The sequence below is a fragment of the Staurois parvus genome, unplaced genomic scaffold (genome assembly GCF_062004578.1).
Source record: "Staurois parvus isolate SC_StPar_1 unplaced genomic scaffold, SC_StPar_1.0 ptg000048l, whole genome shotgun sequence".
NCBI lineage: Eukaryota > Metazoa > Chordata > Amphibia > Anura > Ranidae > Staurois > Staurois parvus.
Window position 1 is genome coordinate 6,782,501 of NW_028317844.1, and position 21,994 is coordinate 6,804,494.

Here is a 21,994-nt window from a genome sequence, read left to right on the forward strand (position 1 = left end):
AGACCTAGATTGAAAACAATAAACTTTAGATCCGAATTTACAATCATAAAACACATTTTACATTATTATTTGCCTTCAGCATAACCCTGTAGTGTAAGCTCTAACGAGCAGGGCCCTCTGATTCCTCCTGTATTGAATTGTATTGTAACTGTACTGTCTGCCCTCATGTTGTAAAGCAGAGCGGGAACTGTTGTCGATATATAAACCCTATATAGTAATAATAACAATAATAATAATAATGTACTGCTAAGAAATACCTATCAATATAAAATATAGTTAATATTTCCAGACTTTAGAGGTCCTCCGTGAGGCACGTAGAGAAGCAGACAGGGAAATAATTACATATTTCTTTCCGTACATAAGCACTTCCACATCACATATAGACATCTTCAGACAAGCCAACTGAGTATGTTTATATATGAAGCAGAAACCCAGCCTTTGCTTAGATCAGTGTTTCTCAACTCCAGTCCTCATGGACCCCCAACAGGTCATGTTTTCAGGATTTCCCTCAGATGAAACAGCTGTGGTAATTACTAAAGCAGTGAAACTGATCAAATCACCTGTGCAAAATAATGGAAATCCTGAAAACATGACCTGTTGGGGGTCCATGAGGACTGGAGTTGAGAAACACTGGCTTAGATGAACTTAGTATGTGATATGGGAGCTCAAAACAGCATATCTATGGAATACTCAAAACAGGATATGTATGGGATACACATACTTTACCAAGTTGTTTCTCAATATAATCCAATGACATACACAACTTCTTAAAATATGAAAGCCTGAGGCCAAAAATGTAATACTGTATATTGCAGCTTACTAAGCATTAGATATGGTGGCTGCATTAGTTTTCTTTAGGCTTTTTTCGCCTGGGGATCAGGCCAGTAACACACCTCAAGTATTAGAGTGCCTTCACTCTGGATGAAGGAGCAACAGAGACACCGCTTCACAGCAACATTGTCAGTCTGGGGGGAGGGGAATGTTAGATGGATTAGCAGATTTAGATACACCAATGAACTGAAGCCAAGCTCTAGCTAACACTTTTTAAACAGTTACAGCGGCAGTTTAGTTCCTTTTTGATAAAGGTTTTACATAAATAAAAGCTGACCATTGTAAGAACCCCTGCCAGTGTTGAATGGTTTTTCTTAACCCTCTGACTATTACATCTGCAGGACAGCTTGTTCTGTTGAAAAGCAACAGACTTACTGACTAGATCACTAGGTGAAAATAAGGGAAAGAATAAAGAAAAATAATGTAGACATCACATCTAAGAATTGATACACTGATATATAATAAATGCTTGCTTTTGTGTTTAATACTGGTTTGGCTGTCTTGTTGACCCAATGGTTTCAGTCATTTCTAAAGTCACTAATCAGAACAAGTATGCAGTCTAGGAGTTTTGGCTTGGTCATGGACTTCCTGATCTACATGCTTGTTCGAAGTCACCACCTAAAAGTAGTGAAGCCAGAGACAGCAAGGCACCTAGCCTTTTCAGGAGATCAGTATTGGAATCCTCTAGATTTCTGTAAGCACAGGGTCCCTTTAAAGCCAAAGTGGCCTCATTGGCAGCAGCATTTTTTAACACACACCTGATTTCTTGTCCAACATTGCTTCATTTTATTTATTCTTCTTGCCCCAAATACAGTATGCAGACAGCAATGTTGAATAATGTCAAATATATGCATTGAGCTAAAGTTTGGGAATGCGAACATCTATAAATTGTATTGATAAAAAAAATGTATATGTTTTTGTTCTTGGGTATAATGTACCTTTTAAGTAAAAGCAATGATCACATATGATGCAATAACACAACTGAAAAAAAATATTAGACTAACAACATAAACTTTAAAGGAAACAATCTCCACGTGAATTCAGTTAAAGCGATTCTAAAGGTTCATTTTTTTTTTGTAAAATAATAAACATGTCTATACTTACCTACTGTGTGCAGTGGTTTTGCACAGCACAGCCTGGATCCTCCTCTTCTTGGGTCCCCTGCAGGCTCTAGTGGCTCCTCCTGTATGTCGGGTGCCCCCACAGCAAGCAGCTTGCTATGGGGGCACCTGCTGCTCCATGTGTCCATTCACGCAAAGTCGCAGCTTGGCTCCACCCCCTCTCTCCTCATTGGCTGACTAGCTGTGATTGACAGCAGCGGGAGCCAATGGCTCAGCCAATGAGGAGGCAGAGACCCGGGACAGCCGAGGCTGTCATTCACGTCGCTGGACCGCGATGAGGGTCAGGTAAGTATTGAGGGGCTGGGGGCACTGCTGCACACAGAAGGTTTTTGCATGAATGCATGAAGGTAAAAACACCTTCAGCCTTTACAACCACTTTAAGTTAAAGAATATGTAAACCCAACATTTCACGTTCTTGATATGTGCCTGCTGTACCATGTGCTTGTATGAAAAAGTATCCTGTTGTCTTTGTATTGCTTCCTTTGTGTGAAATACCTGGCGTTCCCACCAGTCCCTCTGCTTTCCTATTAAAAACTGACCACACTAGGCAGTATGGTCAGTTCTGCAGGGAACTCATTGTGCTCTCCTCCAATGATCAGTCTTGTGCTGACACCCCCCCCCCCACCGACACACACACACACAGAAAAGATCAGTGTGTGCTGTTTCTCCTCCCCTAGCTCTTATGCAGCTGAGAAGTGTATATTATGTTCTATACACAACTATTATATATTATATCTATACACAAATGTTTTGCCTTTCACTCCTATTTTAAACTGAATAGGTCGATTTACAAGGTGAGGGTTTACAATCACATTGCAATGTGCCAACAATTAAAAATTAATCTTCCTCTGATTACACTAGCAGAGAGGAATAAATAAGTTGCCATGGGTTACTGCACTCAGAACGTCATCACTATATTTTGTTCAGCTCTCTAGACTAAGAATACCTTTCTTCTTTCATATTAACAGGTAAAATTAGTAAGTGCAACCCTAAAATGTGTAGAATCACTCCCATAAAGGGGATTCTAAAGCAAAGCTACCTGACACTGATTCATATCAGTCATAAAAACATTAAATATTTATTTTGAATCCCGGAGAAAAGGGTTTCCTGTGCTAGGACAGCCAGTATTTTCCTCATAAAGAATTGACAAGTCTACTTTCCCATGGAACAAGATAAGCCAGTTCAGCTTGCGGTTCTAGAGTTCTGATAAGCATGGAGATTTGATCTGTGCAGCCAGTCATTAGAATCCCCTGAACTCGGCACAGTGAAAGCAGTCTGCGATCACAGTGCACTGGACTAAATTATTCTTTCATGAATAACATACCACCTGCTACTGTTTTCCTACACACATGAAACCATCACATTCAAAATGCTGTAAAGGATACATGGGCAAGTAGATCATGAAATCTCACCCGCATTAACTAGATCTATGGTTAATAGGTGCAAAAAGAATACTTTGCATTGAAATAAAATAATTTGAATATGTTAAAGTCAATTCCATAGACAGGTAACCACAATATTACTTTAAAATGATGCTGTTTAATGAGGAAATGTTAAATAACAAATACACCTTTCTGAAGCTGGTTAATAATATGTTTGTGGCATACATAGCAACCAGAATCTGTTATTCTTCCAGGGCAGCTTAAGGCTACATTCGCACTAGCTTTGTTAGCAGGCGTTAGACAGGCGTTTGGGAAGCGTTTTTAACTCTCCTCAAATGCCTATGGAAATTCTACACATGGCATTACACAGTGCTGTTCACACTGAAGAGTTAGCGTCGCGGCAAAATTGACGTCTCATGTGGAGTCATGGGGGAGTTGAAGCCTACCATTCAAGTCTATGGTGATGCTCCTGGGAAGCATTTGCAGGGCGTTAATACCATTAAACTTCATTGTAGGAGTTTGTGGTGCAGCTTTAACGCTTGGCAAACGCCTCTCAAACACCTCCAACGCTCATAGGGTGTTTGGGGAGCATTAAAAACGCTTCTCAAATGCCTGTTTAACGCCTGTCAAATGCTATAGGGGTGTTTGGCAAGCATTAGAAATTAGTCAAGTGTGAACAAGCCCTAAAAGGCCAATTCTATCTAAAACAAATAGTTTAGATTTGTGTGGTTACTTAAAATTTGAGTCCTATGCTGCCTTCTTGTATATCTCTGGGATTTGAGTAGTAAATATCCTCACTCGGAATTTCCAACTCCCTAACTCTCATGTCATTTACAAGGCTAAATTAGGATATCCCATTTCCCCAACAGATTGTGCAAATTGTATTGTAAACAAGAAAAGCACACCATATACAGAAGGAATGAGCAAAACCGTTATTATTGTCCTGTTAAAGGAAACCTAGGAAAACTCAACCAATTTCAGTTTTGCATGCAGCAGACGTTTACAATAATAGGAACAATCTACTGGATTTCTATGGAAAAAATAGGTAGAGTTTTTCCTACAGACACTAGTTGGCTCAACATTCAGTTTAACAAGGAGCATTAAGAACATGTTACGTACCCCATAGCAAATTCATCAAGGTTAGTTTTTCCCATAAGTACTGCTCCTTGATCAAGTAGTTTCTGCACAACGGTGGCATTATAGGGTGGAATGTAACCTTAAAAATATGATAATGTTAATTATGAAAAGAACATTAAAGTTCTAGGAACAACAACATCTTGCAAGATCATGTGTGAAATCTCCAGAAGAGGCAATCATTTACCTTTAAGCATTTGTGATGCACATGTTGTCTCTATATTGGCAGTGCTAAAGTTGTCTTTAACTGCAACTGGGATACCGTCTAATTCCCCAAGGGGCTTGCCTGTAATGAAAAACAAGTTTCACTTTGAGCAAAAAAAAAAACAAAACACGGGAAACATGACATGGGTTTGTAAGCAAGGCATGGCTTACTCCATATATGTGATATGTCATTAATGCAGCATCCACCTGTTTAAACTGATCTTGCCTCCTCTTTTTTGTTACTAGTAGTGATGGATTATAAGCATTTACATTAGTTTGTATTCTGCATATGAAATAAAAAGTTCCTGTTAGGTAGGCTGTATGGAGGCCCGTGATTTCAGGGGACAGCAACCCTGACTTAATACAACTAAACTCCAGGCAAAAAAAACTATGTGTTTAAAAGTTACTATTTCACAAAAACACATCCTAGAATTAAAGGTGTCTGCAAATGTAGCCAGGTGCTTGGCTAAGAAAGGAGAGTGAAAAACACACTGGCTGCAGCTACTCTCTGTAGCTGCTGCCCTTCGGTATTGAACTGGTTAACAGCAAGATGAAGGCGCTGCTGAGCAAAAAGAGTTAAATAGACTCAGGCAGCAGTGTACTGTGAGAACTGTAGTCCAGAGCAAAAAGACTCTACTGTCATCAAGAGCATTTGAATGGCATTTCCCAGTGAGAGATTGCCAGAAGGAACGCAAAGCGCTGCATTTTCTCAGGCTCTACAAGACACAGCTTCCTCTTGCCGAAAGGGAGACCAAACAGTGCACATCGCTGTTCAGTGTGCATTGTCACTGCTGTATATCTGTAGCCTGAGTGGGATCCGGAGTTCGGTGGTGCGAACAGCCAGAGTCACCTGGGTTTAGAGCAGAGTGGACCAATTGCTGTTTTTGGCTGGATGGTGAGCTGCAATATCACTGAGACTGGTGAACTGCGTCTGTGGGGATTTACTATCTGCTGCTAGAGAGACTGAGCACTTTTGGATCTGACCAAAGAGCTATCTAGTAGCTTTATTGCTGTCTGCAGGCTGGCCTAGAACTATTCTCAAGTGCACCAATGGTACAAATGGGCCCTAATGCCCCCTGCCACGGATCCACAGGTGCATGGCGACGTCGTCATTGATGACGAAACACGTAGGGAGGAGCTAGAGCGTGACGTTATCGTGCACCGCAACGTTGTGGCCATCTTGTTGGTTTGAAACATACCACCAGTGATGTGCTGTTTTGCACTATTTATCATGTACGTTTTATACTGCATTTGAGGCATTAAATATTTACTCTAATTACTACACTATGAGGAACCCTTTTATATTTGAATCGGATTGTCCTCTATGAGGATATTATTTATTTTAGGTTCACCATTGAGTCCATTTAGTGTGAAGATCTGGATTTAAAGAGTACATAAGTCTTTGGCTTGTCTCTGAGGATCATACAGCGCATTTTAACCCTTCCTTGAGGGTCAGTGTGTTTGGTGGTGATGAAGGATTTCTCCTTTTTTCCTCTTAGCGGTTTCTGGGTTATCTATATGAGTGCTGTGGATTTGTGGCAGGGGGGCATATTTCCTAAATACCTCAAACCTTGTGGATTGGACTTTTATATTTTTCCCATTTATGAACTATTTTAGCACCGCACCTTATATATCATACCTAAAATGTAGACTTTCATAAATGGATATAACCAGCATTTAAAGTAAATGTAACCTCTAACAGAATGACAGTCACACTAAAACAGAAGTGCCTGAGAAAAAAAAAAAAAAGGACATTTTTGACAGCATCGGCAGGTATCATTATTTAACCACTTCAGCCCCGGAAGGTGTTCCCCCTTCCTGAAAAGGCCATTTCTTGCTATTCAGCACTGCGCTATTTTTGCTATTTAGCACTGCGCTGGTAATTGTGTGGTCGTGCAACACTTTTTTCACATTTATGTCCTTTTTTCACACAAATAGAGCTTTCTTTAGGTGGTATTTTATCCTTTGTGATATAAATAAAAAAAGACTGAACAAAGACTGAACTTTGAAGAAAAAAAAAAAACCTATATTTTCTGTTACAAAAAAAATATACAATAAACTCAAATTTAGTCGTAAATTTAGACCAAAATGTATTCTGCTACTTGTCTTTGCTAAAAAAAATCCCAATACGTGTATATCAATTGGTTTGTGTGAAAGTTATAGCTACTACCCTAGTATTTCAGGGCCAACTTTAGAAGCTTATGCCACATGTTACCCACTCTTCTAAACCACTTGAAGACCAAGCCTACTTTATTTACATGAATAAAACAGGTTTTTTTTTGCTAGAAAATGACTATGAACCCCCAAACATGTTTTTTTAAGCAGAGGCCCTGGAGAATAAAATGGTGGGTGTTGTAATTTTTTCATGTCACACAGTATGTGTGCAGCGATTTTTCAAATGCAATTTTTTGGGAAAAAATACACTTGTTTGAATTTTAATGCACAAAAACACAATATATTGTCCAATTATTTGATAAAATATAAAAGATGATGTTACGCCAAGTAAACAGATACCAAACTTGACATGCTTTAAAATTGCGTACACCTGTGTAACAGCAACAAACTGTAAATTTTTACTCTTTAAAAGCCTTTACAATTTACTACTTTAGATTTACACAGGAGGTCTAGTGCTAGAATTACTGCCCTCGATTTGATGTTCGTGATGAAACCTCACATGCATGGTGCAATCTCTGTTTACATACCAACACGGGAAATATCCGCCGTGATAGCAATAGTCAGTGACAGGTACTCTTTTCTGAGAAATCTGGAGTATATTAGACTCTAGATCTCCCCTCTTAAAGCATCTGATCACACCAAGAAGTATGATCAGATGCTTTCCCAACTACTTTGATTAAATACTTTTATCAAAGTAGGTCAATGTTACTGTAGTAACTTCAAAACTAACCTGGAGGGGTGATCAAGGATTTTTTTTCACACTTTGCACTGCAGGTGCAATAAAGATGATTGCACCTGCAATGTAATGCTTGCTTTGAACTGTGATTCATGGGTTAAGTTCATGACAGTTCAAAATACTATTGATCTGTGATTGGCTACAGCTAATCTGGTACATTTTACTGGCTGGAAGCTAAAAAGAGTGGGAAATTTGAGTGGAGAGTGAAAAACCGTTTTGCTTTTGACTGCTGGTGATTGTTGGTGCTTGTAGTTGTTTATTTTCTTTTTTGGGGGTCTTGCTAGCAGCTTTTACTTTTTTTAAATCACTTTTTAAATAGCATTTTTTTCCTTTCCTTTCCTCAGTCTGCTAATTAAGGGGAGGGGTTAATTCATCACAGGTGCTACAGGTACTATATAAAATTACTGTAGAGCTCACGCTGAGCTTGCGCATTCTTAAGCTTGCCTCTATTTTGCTTGCTGGACCTTTGAGCAAGTAGACCTTTGATTAAGTGGAGTTAAAAAACTGGAGTGGAAAACAGGAGATTATAATAGGAGTCTTCTAACCTGTAAGTGACAACTGATATTTCCTGTTAGTAATAATATTATTGTAACTGGGATAAAGAGTGCTAGCAGGGTGGAAGGTTTTGTGCAGTGCACAGTGTGCCGCATGTATACAGCAATGGAGAAACAGCTCCAGGATGGATACCGCTGCAAACAGATGTGAGCGGGTTGCCCTTCTGGAAGCTCACGTTAGAGATCTGGAGGAGCAAGTTGCAACACTGGGAAGAACCAACAACCTTGAAAGGAGTCTTCAGCTCTCCGAGCAGGTAGCAATGGGATTGATGTGAAGGGTGCAAGGGCTAGTCAGGATTATCAGGTAGGAAGATGGGTTACTGTAGCGAGAGGGAGTGGTAGGGGCTCACAGAAAAAGAAGGCTGGCTCTGGGTTTGAGCACCCAAACAGATTTGCCAAGTTGGGTGAAGATGTGGTGATGGCAAGCTCAGGGGTGGCAGCCCTGGATGTCACTGCTATCCCTAACAGTCGGGAGGGTCAGTCCTTATTGGTGGGTGGAATTGGGAAAGATGGGGGGGAGGCTATGGCAGATGATAAGAAGGTTCTCATGTGAAAAACAACCATTGGAATTGGTACCATTTGTGCGAAAATAAAAAATATGCAAAATACTTGTGCACAAGGTGTCAATGAATTAAAGTGTTTGTTCACCAATGCCAGAAGTCTGCCAAGCAAAATAGGTGAGTTGGAAGCTTTGGTGCATGAAGAGAACTATGATTTAATTGGAATAGCTGAATATTGTCTTCATTCTTCACATAACTGGGTTATTAATATTCCTGGCTATGTTCTCTTTCAGAGAGACAAGGTAAAAGGAAAGGTGGTAGTGTCTGTCTCTATGTGAGAAGTGATCTCAGTGTGTGAAAGCACCTAGCTGATGGAGAGTGTGATGAGGCTGAAGCATTATGGGTGGAACTGCATGTGGGGGCGCATATTAAAAAAGGTAATCATTGGAGTTTGTTATAGGCCACCCAGTGTTAATGAGGAGATGGAGACTCAGCTCTTTGGACAGATCGAAAGGGTTGCAAGGGCTGGGACAGTGGTAATAATGGGGGATTTTAACTACCCGGAAATTGACTGGAGTAATGGTACTGCAGGAACAGTTAAAGGGCAAACATTTATAAACTTACTACAGGACAATTTTATGGTACAGTTCATAGAGGCCCCTACTAGGAATGATTCTCTGCTGGACTTGGTAATCTCAGACCAAGCACAGCTTATTACTAATGTCAATATAAATAACATCTGAGTAGCAGTGACCATAACATGATTTCATTTATTGTTAGCTGAAAACAACAAGCACATATGGCAAAAATAAACAACAACAAGCACAAACGGGAAAAATAAAAACGATCAAGAGAACTAATTTTCCGAGGCTGAGAACTGCTCTCCAAGACTTAGACTGGGAGGGAAAGTTGGCATCGATGAACACAACACAGAAATGGGAGTTCTTCAAAGACTGTATGTGAACACACTGCAAAATATATTCCCATGGTCAACAAGTTTAACCACTTGCCTACCGGGCACTTATACCCCCTTCTTTACCAGGCCAATTTTCAGCTTTCAGGGCTGCCGCACTTTGATTGACAATTGTGCGGTCATGCAACATTGTACCCATATGAAATTTTGATCATTTTTTTCTCACAAATAGAGCTTTCTTTTGGTGGTATTTAATCGCCACTGGGCACTTTACTTTTTGCGCTAAAAATAAAAAAATTGTAAAAAATGTGAAAAAAAAAAAGTTTCTTTGTTTCTATTATAAAATTTTTCAAACAGGTATTTTTTCTCCTTCACTGATGTGCGTTGATGAGGCAGCACTGATGGGCACTGATAGGCGGCACTGATAGGCAGCACTAAAGGGCACTGATAGGCAGTACTAATGAGGTGGCACGAATAGGTGGCACTGATAGACAGCACTAATGAGGTGTCACGGATAGGCGGCACTAATATGCAGCACTGATAGGCGGCACTGATAGGTGACACTGATGATGGGTACTGATAGACAGCACTGACTGGCATCACTGCTGGGCACTGACTGGTGGCACTGACTGGCACAACCCCTGGGCACTGACTGGTGGCACTGACTGGCAGCACTGCTGGGCTGCACTGGTGGGCGGCACAGGTGGGTGGGCACAGGTGGGTGGCACTGGTGGGCACAGGTGGGTGGGCACAGGTAGGTGGCACTGCAGAGTGGCACAGGTGGGTGCACTGCTGGGCACAGGTAGGTGGCACTGCAGAGTGGCACAGGTGGGTGCACTGCTGGGCACAGGTGGGTGCACTGCTGGGCGCACTGCTGGGCACAGGTGGGCGGAGCTTGCGGGCGGCACTGCTGGGCACCGATCATCAGGGCACTGATCATCAGATCAGTGCCCTGATGATCGGTGCCGATCCCCGCTCTGACAACTGCCGGTTCTCGGCAGTACTTTCCTCACGATCTGACAGCGTGAGGAAAGTGCAGCCGAGAACCGGCACTTGCATTTTCCTCTGATCAGCATGTCATTGGACACCGCCGATCACGTGGTAAAAGGCCGCTGTGATTGGCCTTTTACCACATCACGTGATCAGCTGTGTCCGTAGGACACAGCGATCACGGAGATCGCCGGGTGCGCGCCCAGGAGAGCGCGTTCTGGGAGGACGTCATATGACGTCCACCCAGAACTGGCTGGCCGCAGTGCAGCCGTCATTCGGCTATCTGCGGTCGGCTATAGTTAAAGGCTAAAAATCAAACTTATGTGGCTTACGGCCAAAGTTAAAAAAGCTATAAAAAATAAAAGAGCTTTTATTAAAAATAAAAATGAAAGAATGCTATCATCGTTTAAACAATACAAAGAATATAACAAAATATGCAAAAATGAAATTAAGGCTGCAAAAATTGAAAACGAATGACAGATTGCAAAAGATAACAGGACAAACCCCCAAAAATTCTTCAAATATATTAATACTAAAAAGGTTCGGTCCGAGCATGTAGGCACTTTACAAAATAATCTAGAGTGGGTGACTGGGGACAAAGAAGGCAAATTTATTAAATACCTCCTTCAGCTCTGTGTATACAAAGGAGCATGGGGGAGCTCTTGTCCACAATGGGCATGGTATTGATACAATGGCGTCCACCCTCTGATGAAGTGCCGTAGCACGAAAGGCCTCAGGAGGAGCCAGTAGCAAGTGTGACTTCCTGGCCACTGAGACCAGGAGGAGGTCCGGTGGTCTCTGATTCTTACCTGCCGGGTTAGTACATGTTTTATTTATCTTTCACACTTACCAGTCCGCTTGATGGCCGATGGTATTTGTATGCACATGTGACCCTGGCTTAACTACTGTTGATCCAATAAAGTTTTGAACCTACTACACTATTGGCGTTCCCTTTTTTCTTTGACCCTCTTGCTGGAGGGTTTCAGATCTACATCTACCATTTCTGGGGTACCTGGAACCAGGAGGGGGACCCCTGTCTACCTATCATTTGGGGCAAGAGGGCTCTCTGGACCTGGAGGTATATTACTACACCCAAGGCTGATGTCAGTGTTTAAGAGGGATGATCTATGTGTTCTCTGGATCTGCATGCCTGGCTGGTCATCTGGATAAAATTACACACATGCGCATTTAAAATGCGCGGTCGGTGAGTGCGCATTTTTTCTGTTTGATTCCAGTCACCTAATGAGGAGGAGGCCTTCACATGTTTGATTATTTTATTGTGAAAGGACTTTACGAACTATTTCACTTTTATTATTTTTAATTATATTACAGCGCTGCACTATATATTTAATATGCTTGTTATGAGGTCCAGTGATTCCTTGGAGTGTTTCAGCAGCTGATTTTTTGAGCGCTCGCTTTACTTTTATTCTATGGTATTGATACAGCCCCAGGTGATCCAAATTGGCTCACAACTGATATGATCTAGAAATATTTAGACAGAATAAAAGGTGAATAAAGCACCTGGACCAGATGGCATACACCCATGGGTCCTTAAAAAATTGAGCTCTGTCATTTCAAAGCCATTGTTTCTCATTTTTAGGGAACCTTTAATGATTGGCATAGTACAACTGGATTGGCGTAAGGCCAATGTGATGCCTATTATTAAAAAAGGATCAAAATCTTCACCAAGTAATTATATACCTGTTAGTTTAACTTCTATAGTTGTGAAGATACTGGAGAGTTTAATAAAAGACCACAAAGAAGAGTTCTTGCTGGAAAAAAATATTTTAACCAACAGACAGCATGGATTCATGAAAGACAGAAGTTGTCAAACAAATCTGATTTCTTTTTATGATGAGGTGAGCAAAACCTTGGACAGAGGGGTGGTAGTGGATTTTGCAAAAGCATTCAGTAATGGGACCCTTACTTTTTAATACATTTATAAACAATATAGAGTCTGGGATTAAAAATACTGTTTCAGTCTTTGCAGATGACACCAAGCTTTGCAGTGGAATAACGTCCTTACAGTTGTCTTCAATTTACAAGCTGACCTCAATGAACTGTTTAATTGGGCAAAGTATGTGGCAAATGAGGTTTAATGTTGATAAATGTAAGGTTCTGCACTTGGGGGCTAAGAATATGCATGTATCATACATACGAGGGGGGTACAACTGGGGGAATCAATGGTGGAGAAGGATCTGGAAGTTCTGGAAGATCACAAGCTTAATAATGGCATGCAATTCCAAGCTGCAGTTTCTAAAGTGAGCAAAATCCTCTCTTGTATTAAAAGAGGTATAGACTCCAGAGAGAGAGAAAGTTATAATTTTACCCCTGTACAAATCATTAGTAAGACCTCATCTGGAATATGCAGTTCAGTTTTGGGCACCAATTTACAAAAAGAACATTGGGGAACTGGAGAAAGTGCAGCAAAGGGCAACCAAACTGACAAGAGGCATGGAGGAGCTCAGCTATGAGAAAAGATTAACTGAACTTATTCTCTCTTCAGAAGAGGACATTAAGGGGGTCAACATGTATAAATACATCAGTGGGTCATATAGTGAACTCGGTGCAGAGTTATTCACCCTGAGGTCATCACGGAGGACATGGGGATACTCTTTATGTCTGTAGGAAAAGAGATTTAATCTCCAAATACGGAAAGGTTTCTTCACAGTAAGAGCTGTGAATATGTGGAATAAAATAGAATGGGTAACCTGTAGGTAAAGAGAAAATATGAGAGTTTACTACCACTTTAACATCTGGGGCTATCAAAGGGTTAACAGAGTGCTGTTTGTGCTTACTGTGTGCAGTTTTACTACTGGATGTACTGCTTTTTATCTCTCTGCTTTGAAAAGAGATAGAAAGCAACACGTCCCTGTTGACAGGAGAGAGACCTGTGTTGTTTACACTCACAGATCTCTCTCCTGTCAGCTGTTCCGCCGATCACCGGCTCCCGGCCATGAGTCACTGGCAGGGACCCGGTGACTGACATCTCCAGGAGCCAATGACAGCGCAGGTAGGGCAGAACGCGCCCCCCTACCTGGAAATGCAAAATCACGTACAGTATTTAAACGTGGTTTTGCACAGCTTGGCCGCCCTGTAGCAGTATATCTGCTATAGGGTGGTCCTCAAATAGTTAAAGCGATTCTAAAAGGTTAAATTTTTTTAAAATAACAAACATGTCTATACTTACTTATGTGCAGTGGTTTTGCATCGAGCAGCCTGGATCCTCCCCTTCTTGGGTCCCCCGCAGGCTCTAATGGCCCCTCGCACCTGTCAGGTGCCCCCACAGCAAGCAGCTTGCTATGGGGGCACCCCCTGTTCCGTGTGTCCATTCACACAGGGAGCTGTTGCTTGGCCCCACCCCCTCTCCTCATTGGTTGACTAGCTGTGATTGACAGCAGTGGGAGCCAGTGGCTCCTGCTTGCTGTCTCAGCCAATGAGGAAGCAGAGACCCAGGACAACCGAGGCTGTTGCTCAAATTGCTGGATCGCGATGAGGCTCAGGAAAGTATTGAGGGCTGGGGGCACTGCTGCACACAGAAGGTTTTTTTACCTTCATGCATAGAATGCATGAAGGTAAAAAACCTTCAGCTTTTACAACCACTTTAATCTTTTTAATAAACATTGACGAGTTACTCTGATACTGCACCATGAGATCCTTTTTGGTTTATATTTTGCATTGATCTGATTGGAGTCCTTTTCTCAAGCCATACTAATAGTGCACCTTATATAGAACTATACCTTGTCTGAAGCGTTTTTCTGCCTCAGCGGCTTGTTTAAGAGCAACTTCTTCAGTTACATTTATGTAGGCATTAAGAAATCTGGTTTCCTTGATGGACGACAGACACTTCTGGCACAGTTCTACAGGGCTTAGTTGTCCACGCCTCAAGGCAGCAGCTGCCTGTGAATAAGTAAAAACAAGAATTAAATAATCTACAAAAACACAAAGAACAACACATACAAGTTATGTAAATAACAACAAACACAATCAGTGCCACTAATGATTCCAAGCAGTAGTGGTGCCAGTGGAGAGGTCTGCAGACTCCTAATTTGCAATGGGACTTTCCTCAGGAACGGTTAGGCTCTGTGATGTAGGACATAACAGTGGCATACGGGTCTGAGAATGAAACCAAAGTGAGTAGCAGAGGATATGGGATTCCAACAGTCCTGGAAATGTTCAATGCTGTAGGATCTGACTGAGGCTACAGCACTTGAACAGAATAAAGGTCGCATGAAAAAGGACATGGGCTATTGGAGAGGTCAATATAATACCTTTTCTTTTGCAGGAAACTGACAAGATTGTATTTAGGCGATAATGATACTATTGCTCTGAAGGCCTCCTGTCATGAGAAAACGATGGAAGCTGCCATTACTTCAGAAAATACTACCTCTCAAAGTTTTTTTTAAGCCAGGTGGTCAGAATAACAGCCAAGCAACTTTCATTTTCTAAAGCAGGTTAGCACTGGCAGTTCCATCTTTTTTTCAAAGACTTATGAGAACTGTGTGCCACCATACTGGGTCCAATACACATGTCCAAATGTTTTGTATTTGTGTAAAAAAATCTTACAACACAAAAAAAGTCTGGGGCCAGAATGAGGCTGAACTGGGCAGTGCTGTCAGGAGATGACAGCAGTTCCAGCTTGACAGCTCAGAATGCAAGCTTTCATGACTAGTACCTTCACTCTGATTACAGGACAGGTGTCTCCAAGGTTGAAGTACTAATGTTCAGGCTGCAAACTCAGCCACCATGTCACTCTCACCATTCTGGGTGAGTTTTTAGCAGTTTAGCCCCACGTGTGCCTCACTGTAATCAACAGCTGTTTCCACTGCTGCATGCTCTCTTCTCTGCCAGTTTTTCTGGAAGTGATAGTTGTATGATGCTGGTAGTTGATTTTCCTGGTACATGCCCTGATCAAGTCACTATTTTGTAGAGCAATTTATTTTTATTTTCTTGAATACCATTTGTCCAGGGCAGTTTTGAAAATGTTCACATACATGTTAAAATCAGCATTTTTTTCTATAAAATTACTTGGAACCCCAAAACATTACATATTTTCTGAAAGCAAAGACCCTGGTGAATAAAATGATGGCCGTTGCAATTTTTTTATGTCACATGATAGTTGCACAGCCATTAATCAAATGCAAAATTTCAGGAAAACCATACCTAAATGAACTTTAGTGCACACACACAATATAACATCCAATATACCAAACATATTAATATTTAAAATTGTGCACACCTGGGAAATGGTGGCAAAGGAAGGTACCTTAAACTGTCCATAGGTGGTGTTTTAAAAGTCTGTACAGGTTATCAGTTTATAGTTAATTGTGAATTATAGCCTTCTAAATCTTGCTCTCACTCCAACATTTGCAGTGACTAACACCGTTTACATATACATGTCGTAGTTAACACTTGTTCACACCAATGTGATTTGTCATGCGATTTGACAGTTCAAAATCGCATGATAAAGTGCACCTTATTTGTGCCTATGGAATCATTCAAATTAACCATTCAAATTGGTGCGACTCTGATTTTCGCCAATTTTGAAAATCGTTCCTGCACTATTTTCGGCGATTTCATGTGTGACTTGTATTGACATCTGTGCATAAAGACGCACAGATGTTGGCAAGTCGCACATGAAATTGCACTGGCCTGCGGCGTTGAAATCGCACTACTTTAGCTGAAGTAGTGTGGATTCAAAGCTGCATTTGGTGTCAAGCAGGGCTTAAACACATATTTGCATTTGTGTGTGTGCACAGGGGAATGGGTAGCCTTTATTTTTTAATATATATTACTTTTATTTTTTCAACTCGTTCTATTTGTTTTTTCATTTAATGTCATTGCTATCAAAAGGCGGTGAACAAGTCTCCTTTTGATAGCTTTGTGCAGGTGACAGGTACTGTTTATGGAAACATCAGGGGTCTATTAGATTGTAAAAAACAGAGGGCGCACAGGCCTAGTGCATTACCATAAAAAATGTTTAATAAAAAATAAAGTATGTGTTGTGTTGTACTCAGAGCTCTGAGGAAGTGGCAAGTCCTCGAAACGCGTCAGCCTTTTGGATGTCTATACTCCCTATTGTGGACTGTTACTCAGCGTGGTGTTGACCCAGCTGTTCTTTATGATGTGCCTTGACTTTATTGTCGTTTGTGAGTACAACATATACTTTATTTTTTATTAAACATTTTTTATGGTAATGCACTAGGCCTGTGCGCCCTCTGTTTTTTCTTTTCTCATTCAGTATATTTGGATTTCCCCGGTCCATTTGAGGGCAGCAAGGTGTGCATGTTCCAGGACATTCTTAATGTGGTTGTAGCCTGCATCGAGTCCATCCCCAAGCGCAGGAGCATTTGTGTTTGCTGGTTCTTTGGTCTATTAGATTGTGTTTGAACATCTACTTTCCTTGCTGCAACAGCCAGATAACAGCTTTGAATACAGAAGTGATAAAATCCTTATTGCTTTTTGCCTCATTCCTCACAGAGGAGATGGGGGAACAGATGTTACTCCATCTCCTTTGCAGGAAGCTGCTCCAACTGCTTGCCACAGTCCTGGACTTCCCAGAGGAAAAGGAGAGACCAGGAACCACCATGGCTGGGAGAGGGAGGGGTCCTTCCCAACATTGTTAAAAGTTTTCAGCCGGCTCTAAAGCCGCCCGGATCACTTCACATAACAGCCAATTGCCGTCTGAAAAAAATTATTTTCTATTGAAAACACTTGTTCTGCTAACTGTCCTAAACAATTCATCTTCTTTAAGAGCTTGTTTACATCAGCCTGCACACTAAAATGAGTGTGCCCTGGTGTCTGTTGTGTAGTGGCAGCGAGGAATGGTGCTATACTTTGTTGCAACACATTGCACTGTTTAGCTTTTTCTTCAATGTTACTGAAGTGACACAAAATTACACTTTAGGCCTCTTGCTCACTGGACGGTTTTAACATTCCTCCTTTAGGGGCGTCTGACATTTTTTTTCCTGCCTTTAAACGCCCCTGCACGTTAGCCTGTGTTTATGCACACATGGCCGTTTAGATGCAGGAACAAAATGCACTGCCAGTGCGTCCAGAAGCAGTGGCATTTTAGTGAAAAAAAAAAACCCTTGATGCATGTAAATGCACGTTTATCACTTGTGTGATAATTCATTTCATTCATAAATTATTAGTCTGGCCAATTGAATTAACACTCAAGCACTTGACACCTGTAAGTACATTAAATGTGTTTACAAACATCAAGTATTTTTTTCTGCCAAAACACTGCTGCCAGCAGCCAAGGCATCTAGGAGAGATAGCGAAAATGTCCAGTGTGCATGAGGCCTTATTCATCTTCATACACTGCAGAACATTGCATTATAGTGACATGGTGTGCATCCCACCGCACTTGTTTTGTGTGAATGAGCTCCTAGAGATCACATTTAACTTTGATTCTACAGAAAGGAAGTGAAGGGAATTCTCCTCAATGGGACACAGGATGCAAACAACCATGCCCTACTACATCTAAAATTGTTAATTCTTTGAGTTTAAATATACTTTAATCAGTTCCATGCCGCCCTATAGAAGAAATACTGATACAGGGAGGCACTGGTGCGCAAAATCACGTATATATACGTGATGTCGCATTTCCGGGTAGGGGGCGCTTGTGCTACCCATTCCCCTGTGCACACACACAAATGCACACCGCCATTCGCGGCCTCGGCTGTCAATCACTGGATCCTGACCAGTGATTACTCACTGGCACCTGGTGATTGCCGAGTATCTCCAATGGGGGAGAGATATGTGTATAAAACACAGATCACTGCGCTGTCAGCTCCTGCACACTGCTTTGTATGGCTCTGCATAGCACTGTAAAGCACACACACCGCACACTTAGTAAATCACACACAGCACACAGTTAACTCTTTCATCGCCCCAGATGTTAACCTCTCCCTGCCCAGTGCCATTAGTACAGTGTCAGTGCTTTTTTTTAGCACTGATCCCTGTATTGGTGTCTCTGGGGATGTCAGTGACACCAAGTCAGTTCCCCCCAGTGTCAGAATGCCCGCCGCAGTCCCGCTATAAGTCGCTGATCGCCGTTACTAGTAAAAAACAATAATTAAAGTATCTATACTGCCATTTGTAAACGCTATAACTTTCACGTACACCAATTTAATTTACACGTATTGGGAATTTTTTTTAGCAAAGACATGTAGCAGAATACATTTTGGCCTAAATTTATGACTAAATTTTATTTTTAAAATTTAGTTTACTGGACATGTTTAATAGCAAAAAGTCAAAAATACTGTTTTTTTTTCTCTCAAAATTGCAAAAAATAAAAACCGCACAGGCGACCAAATACCACCGAAAGAAGGCTCCATTTGCGGGGACGTAAATTTTGTTTGGGTGCAACGTTGCATGACTGCGCAATTGTCAAAGTAAGGGAGGTAAATCCTCAGGAGGGCAAGTGGTTAATAACTGTAAGTTTCAAATGTGAAATGTAGAACACTTTCCTGTTGCTAATTCAAAGGTGAGCTGACTTACATGTCCTCAGGTCTAATAACTCCTGCAGGCTGTGACATCGTCACCCCAAGCCCCCATTTCACTCGATTCATCCATTCTGCTACCCAAACTAAACAAAACATCTCCGTATTAATCACTCACCTCACGTAAACTTATCCCAAGCATTATTATACTAAATAGACAACCACATAATGCGTACGGAAGCCGACATGTGTTGGTTGGCAAACAGACGCCTTACAATGCCAAAAGAGCTGATTGGTCAATATACTAGTATGCCGCGACATATATGGATAGAAGCACAACGAGGCTCGGAACGCGGAAGTGACTAGAGGGCACTGAGGAGACAAGACGATGAGAAGAAGAGAAACACGGACACATGTATCATTGAGGATAGAACGGGGGAACTAATGTTACAGTGTATAGACTTGGATATTGTAATGTGGCAGTTCTTTTCTTGGAGCTCGTGTTTTATGTGAGAAACTAGACAAAGGCCTCAGTGTATTCACCTACAACTGGTGACACCAATGGGCATATTATTCACAAAGTAATTACTTCATAGAAACTGAATTTTGCCAGTTGAATATTTGGAAGTAATAGCACAATTTCCAGATTGCACTAAAAATGCTGAGTGTGGCATGTAGTAGATGTTTGTGGAGGACTGTTGGTTTACATAAGAGACCAGTTCTAATAGCAAAACCTGGGAAGGACAGAGGACTCCATGTGTCATCCGTAAGAAACACCATCATGCCAGCCTGGGTGATTGACAAGTACGGGACGAATGATGTCCTGCGCTTCAATGAAAATACCCTCTTCCCTGTCATCCATTACCCCAATGAAGTCATCATCCAGGTCCATGCTGCAAGTGTGAACCCCATTGATGTCCATATGAGAAGTGAGTATGAGTTACTATCTGTGCGACTTCAGTCCTAGTTTACGCTGATCAGTGCTAGCCACAGAACATTGAGGATGTGCAGGAAGCTGGACCGAACTGCCTCGGATGGTTTGCTTATTGGGCACAGTCATGGAAAGCATGCTGTTCATTGGTTACTTCCATATAGAAAAACAGAATGAGAACACACAGTGAGGATTATTTATCAAAGCTGTGACCTATTTCACCAGGTACATAATTCTCACAGTGCAATACAATCTGATTGTCCAGTTGAAACAATGGGATTTGAGCAGCCTCCTAAACAACGCTTGTAAGACTCCAAAGTTGCACGACTTGGGAGTTTAACTTTGGATAGAGGTGACTTGGATGTGATCTGCTCCTCTACAAAGTCATACCCACTGTTACACCACTGATGCATGTAAAACATGCAACTTTTGAGGGTTAACATTGAAGTCTATGGCCCTCAAGTTGCATGAAAGTTGGACCAAAGTAGTGCATTATTATTATACAGGATTTATAAAGCGTAGTTTGCGCAGCACTTTACAGAATGAAGGTAGACAACACAGTTACAATACAAGTTGGTACAAGAGGAAACAGAGGGCGCTGCTCGTCAGAGCTTACAATCTAAGAGGAAGGGTTGAGTGATACAAAAGGTAATAGCTGTGGGGGGATGAGCTGTTGGAGGAAATAGAAGCAGGATAGGCTTCTTTAACCTCTTCCTGACGGCCCTATAGTGGAAATACTGCTATAGGGCAGCACGGGTGCCCAAAATCACGTGTGTGTATATATACATGATTTTGCATTACCGGGTAGGGGGTGTGTGCTCCCTACCCGCGCCACCATTCGCGGCCACGGCTGTCAATCACCGGGTCCCAGTCGGTGATTACTCGCCGGCACCCAGTGATTACCGAGGATCTCCGATGGGGAGGAGAACTGTTTTTGTTTGCAAACAGTTCTCCTCCCTGTCAGCTTGGGCACACTGCTTTGGATGGCTGTGCTCAGCACAGCCATCCAAAGCAGTGTGGTTGCAGTGAAACACACACTGCCCCATAGTAAAACACACCCAGCAGACAGTTAACCCTTTGATTGCCCCTCATGTTAATCCCTTCCTGCCCAGTGCCATTAGTACAGTGTCAGTGCTTTTTTTTTTTTTTTTTTTTTTTTTAAGCACTGATCACTGTAGTCGTGTCACTGGGGATGTCAGTGACACCAAGTCAGTTCCCCCCAGTGTCAGAATGTCCGCCACAGTTCTGCTATAAGTCTCTGGTCACCGCCATTACTAGTAAAAAAAAAAACCCAAAATCCCAGTATATTTACTGCCATTTGTAAACGCTATAACTTTCACGAAAACCAATTAATTTACATGTATTGGGATTTTTTTGTAGCAAAGACATGTAGCAGAATACATTTTGGGCTAAATTTATAACGAAATTTGATTTTTTACAAATTTTATTTACTGGACATGCTTAATAGCAAAAAGTCAAATATACTGTTTTTTCTTTTTTTTTTCTCAAAATTGACAGTCCTTTTTTTTTTTTTTTTTTTTTGTATAGCGCAAAAAATAAAAAAAGGAAAGGCAATCAAATGCCACTGAAAGAAAGCTCAATTCATGGGGAAAAAAGATGTACATTTTGTTTGGGTGCAGCGTTGCATGACCGCGCAATTGTCAGTTAAATTAACGCAGTGCCATAACGCAAAAAATGGCCTGGTCAGGAAGGGGGGTAAATCCTCAGGAGGGCAAATGGTTAAAGAGAAGGGTTTTCAGGGATCGTCTAAAGGTGGATAGCTTAGGAGCTAGTCGGACAGATTGGCGTAGGAGCTCCATAAGATGGAAGAAGCTCTGGAGAAGTCTTGGAGGTGACACGGGTGCTAGAGAGCAGAAGGTCTTGGGTGGATTGAAAAGCGCGGTTTGGTTGGTATTTTGAGACTAGGTTGATGTAGCTGGGGGCAGAGTTGTGGATGGCTTTGTAAGTTGTTGTTTAGTATTTTGAATTCTATTTGTTGGGCAAGTGGAAGCCAGTGGAGAGATTGTTACAAAAAACCTCCTGCGCTCACAAGGACTCCTACCCTATAACCATAAG

At 41.6% G+C, this 21,994-nt stretch overlaps 2 protein-coding genes across 2 annotated transcripts in view; one reads left to right on the forward strand and one right to left on the reverse strand.

The window, feature by feature from the left end:
• The window catches only part of QRSL1 (glutaminyl-tRNA amidotransferase subunit QRSL1), a 58,342-nt gene extending 39,090 nt beyond the window's left edge, over positions 1–19,252 (reverse strand). The window contains exons 1-5 of the mRNA XM_089664975.1: positions 19,166–19,252; positions 14,281–14,440; positions 4,656–4,754; positions 4,454–4,550; positions 1–4 (exon numbers count right to left, since the gene is read on the reverse strand). The exon at positions 1–4 is cut by the window's left edge and continues 170 nt beyond it. Of these exons, the coding sequence (XP_089521101.1) occupies positions 1–4; positions 4,454–4,550; positions 4,656–4,754; positions 14,281–14,440; positions 19,166–19,189 (384 nt within the window). The 5' untranslated portion in view covers positions 19,190–19,252. The remainder of the gene's footprint in view (positions 5–4,453; positions 4,551–4,655; positions 4,755–14,280; positions 14,441–19,165) is intronic.
• A 77-nt stretch (positions 19,253–19,329) lies between these two features.
• Positions 19,330–21,994, forward strand: part of RTN4IP1 (reticulon 4 interacting protein 1) — a 49,772-nt gene continuing 47,107 nt past the window's right edge. Inside the window, exon 1 of the mRNA XM_089664987.1 lies at positions 19,330–19,916. Coding sequence (XP_089521113.1) covers positions 19,646–19,916 — 271 coding nt within the window. The 5' untranslated portion in view covers positions 19,330–19,645. The remainder of the gene's footprint in view (positions 19,917–21,994) is intronic.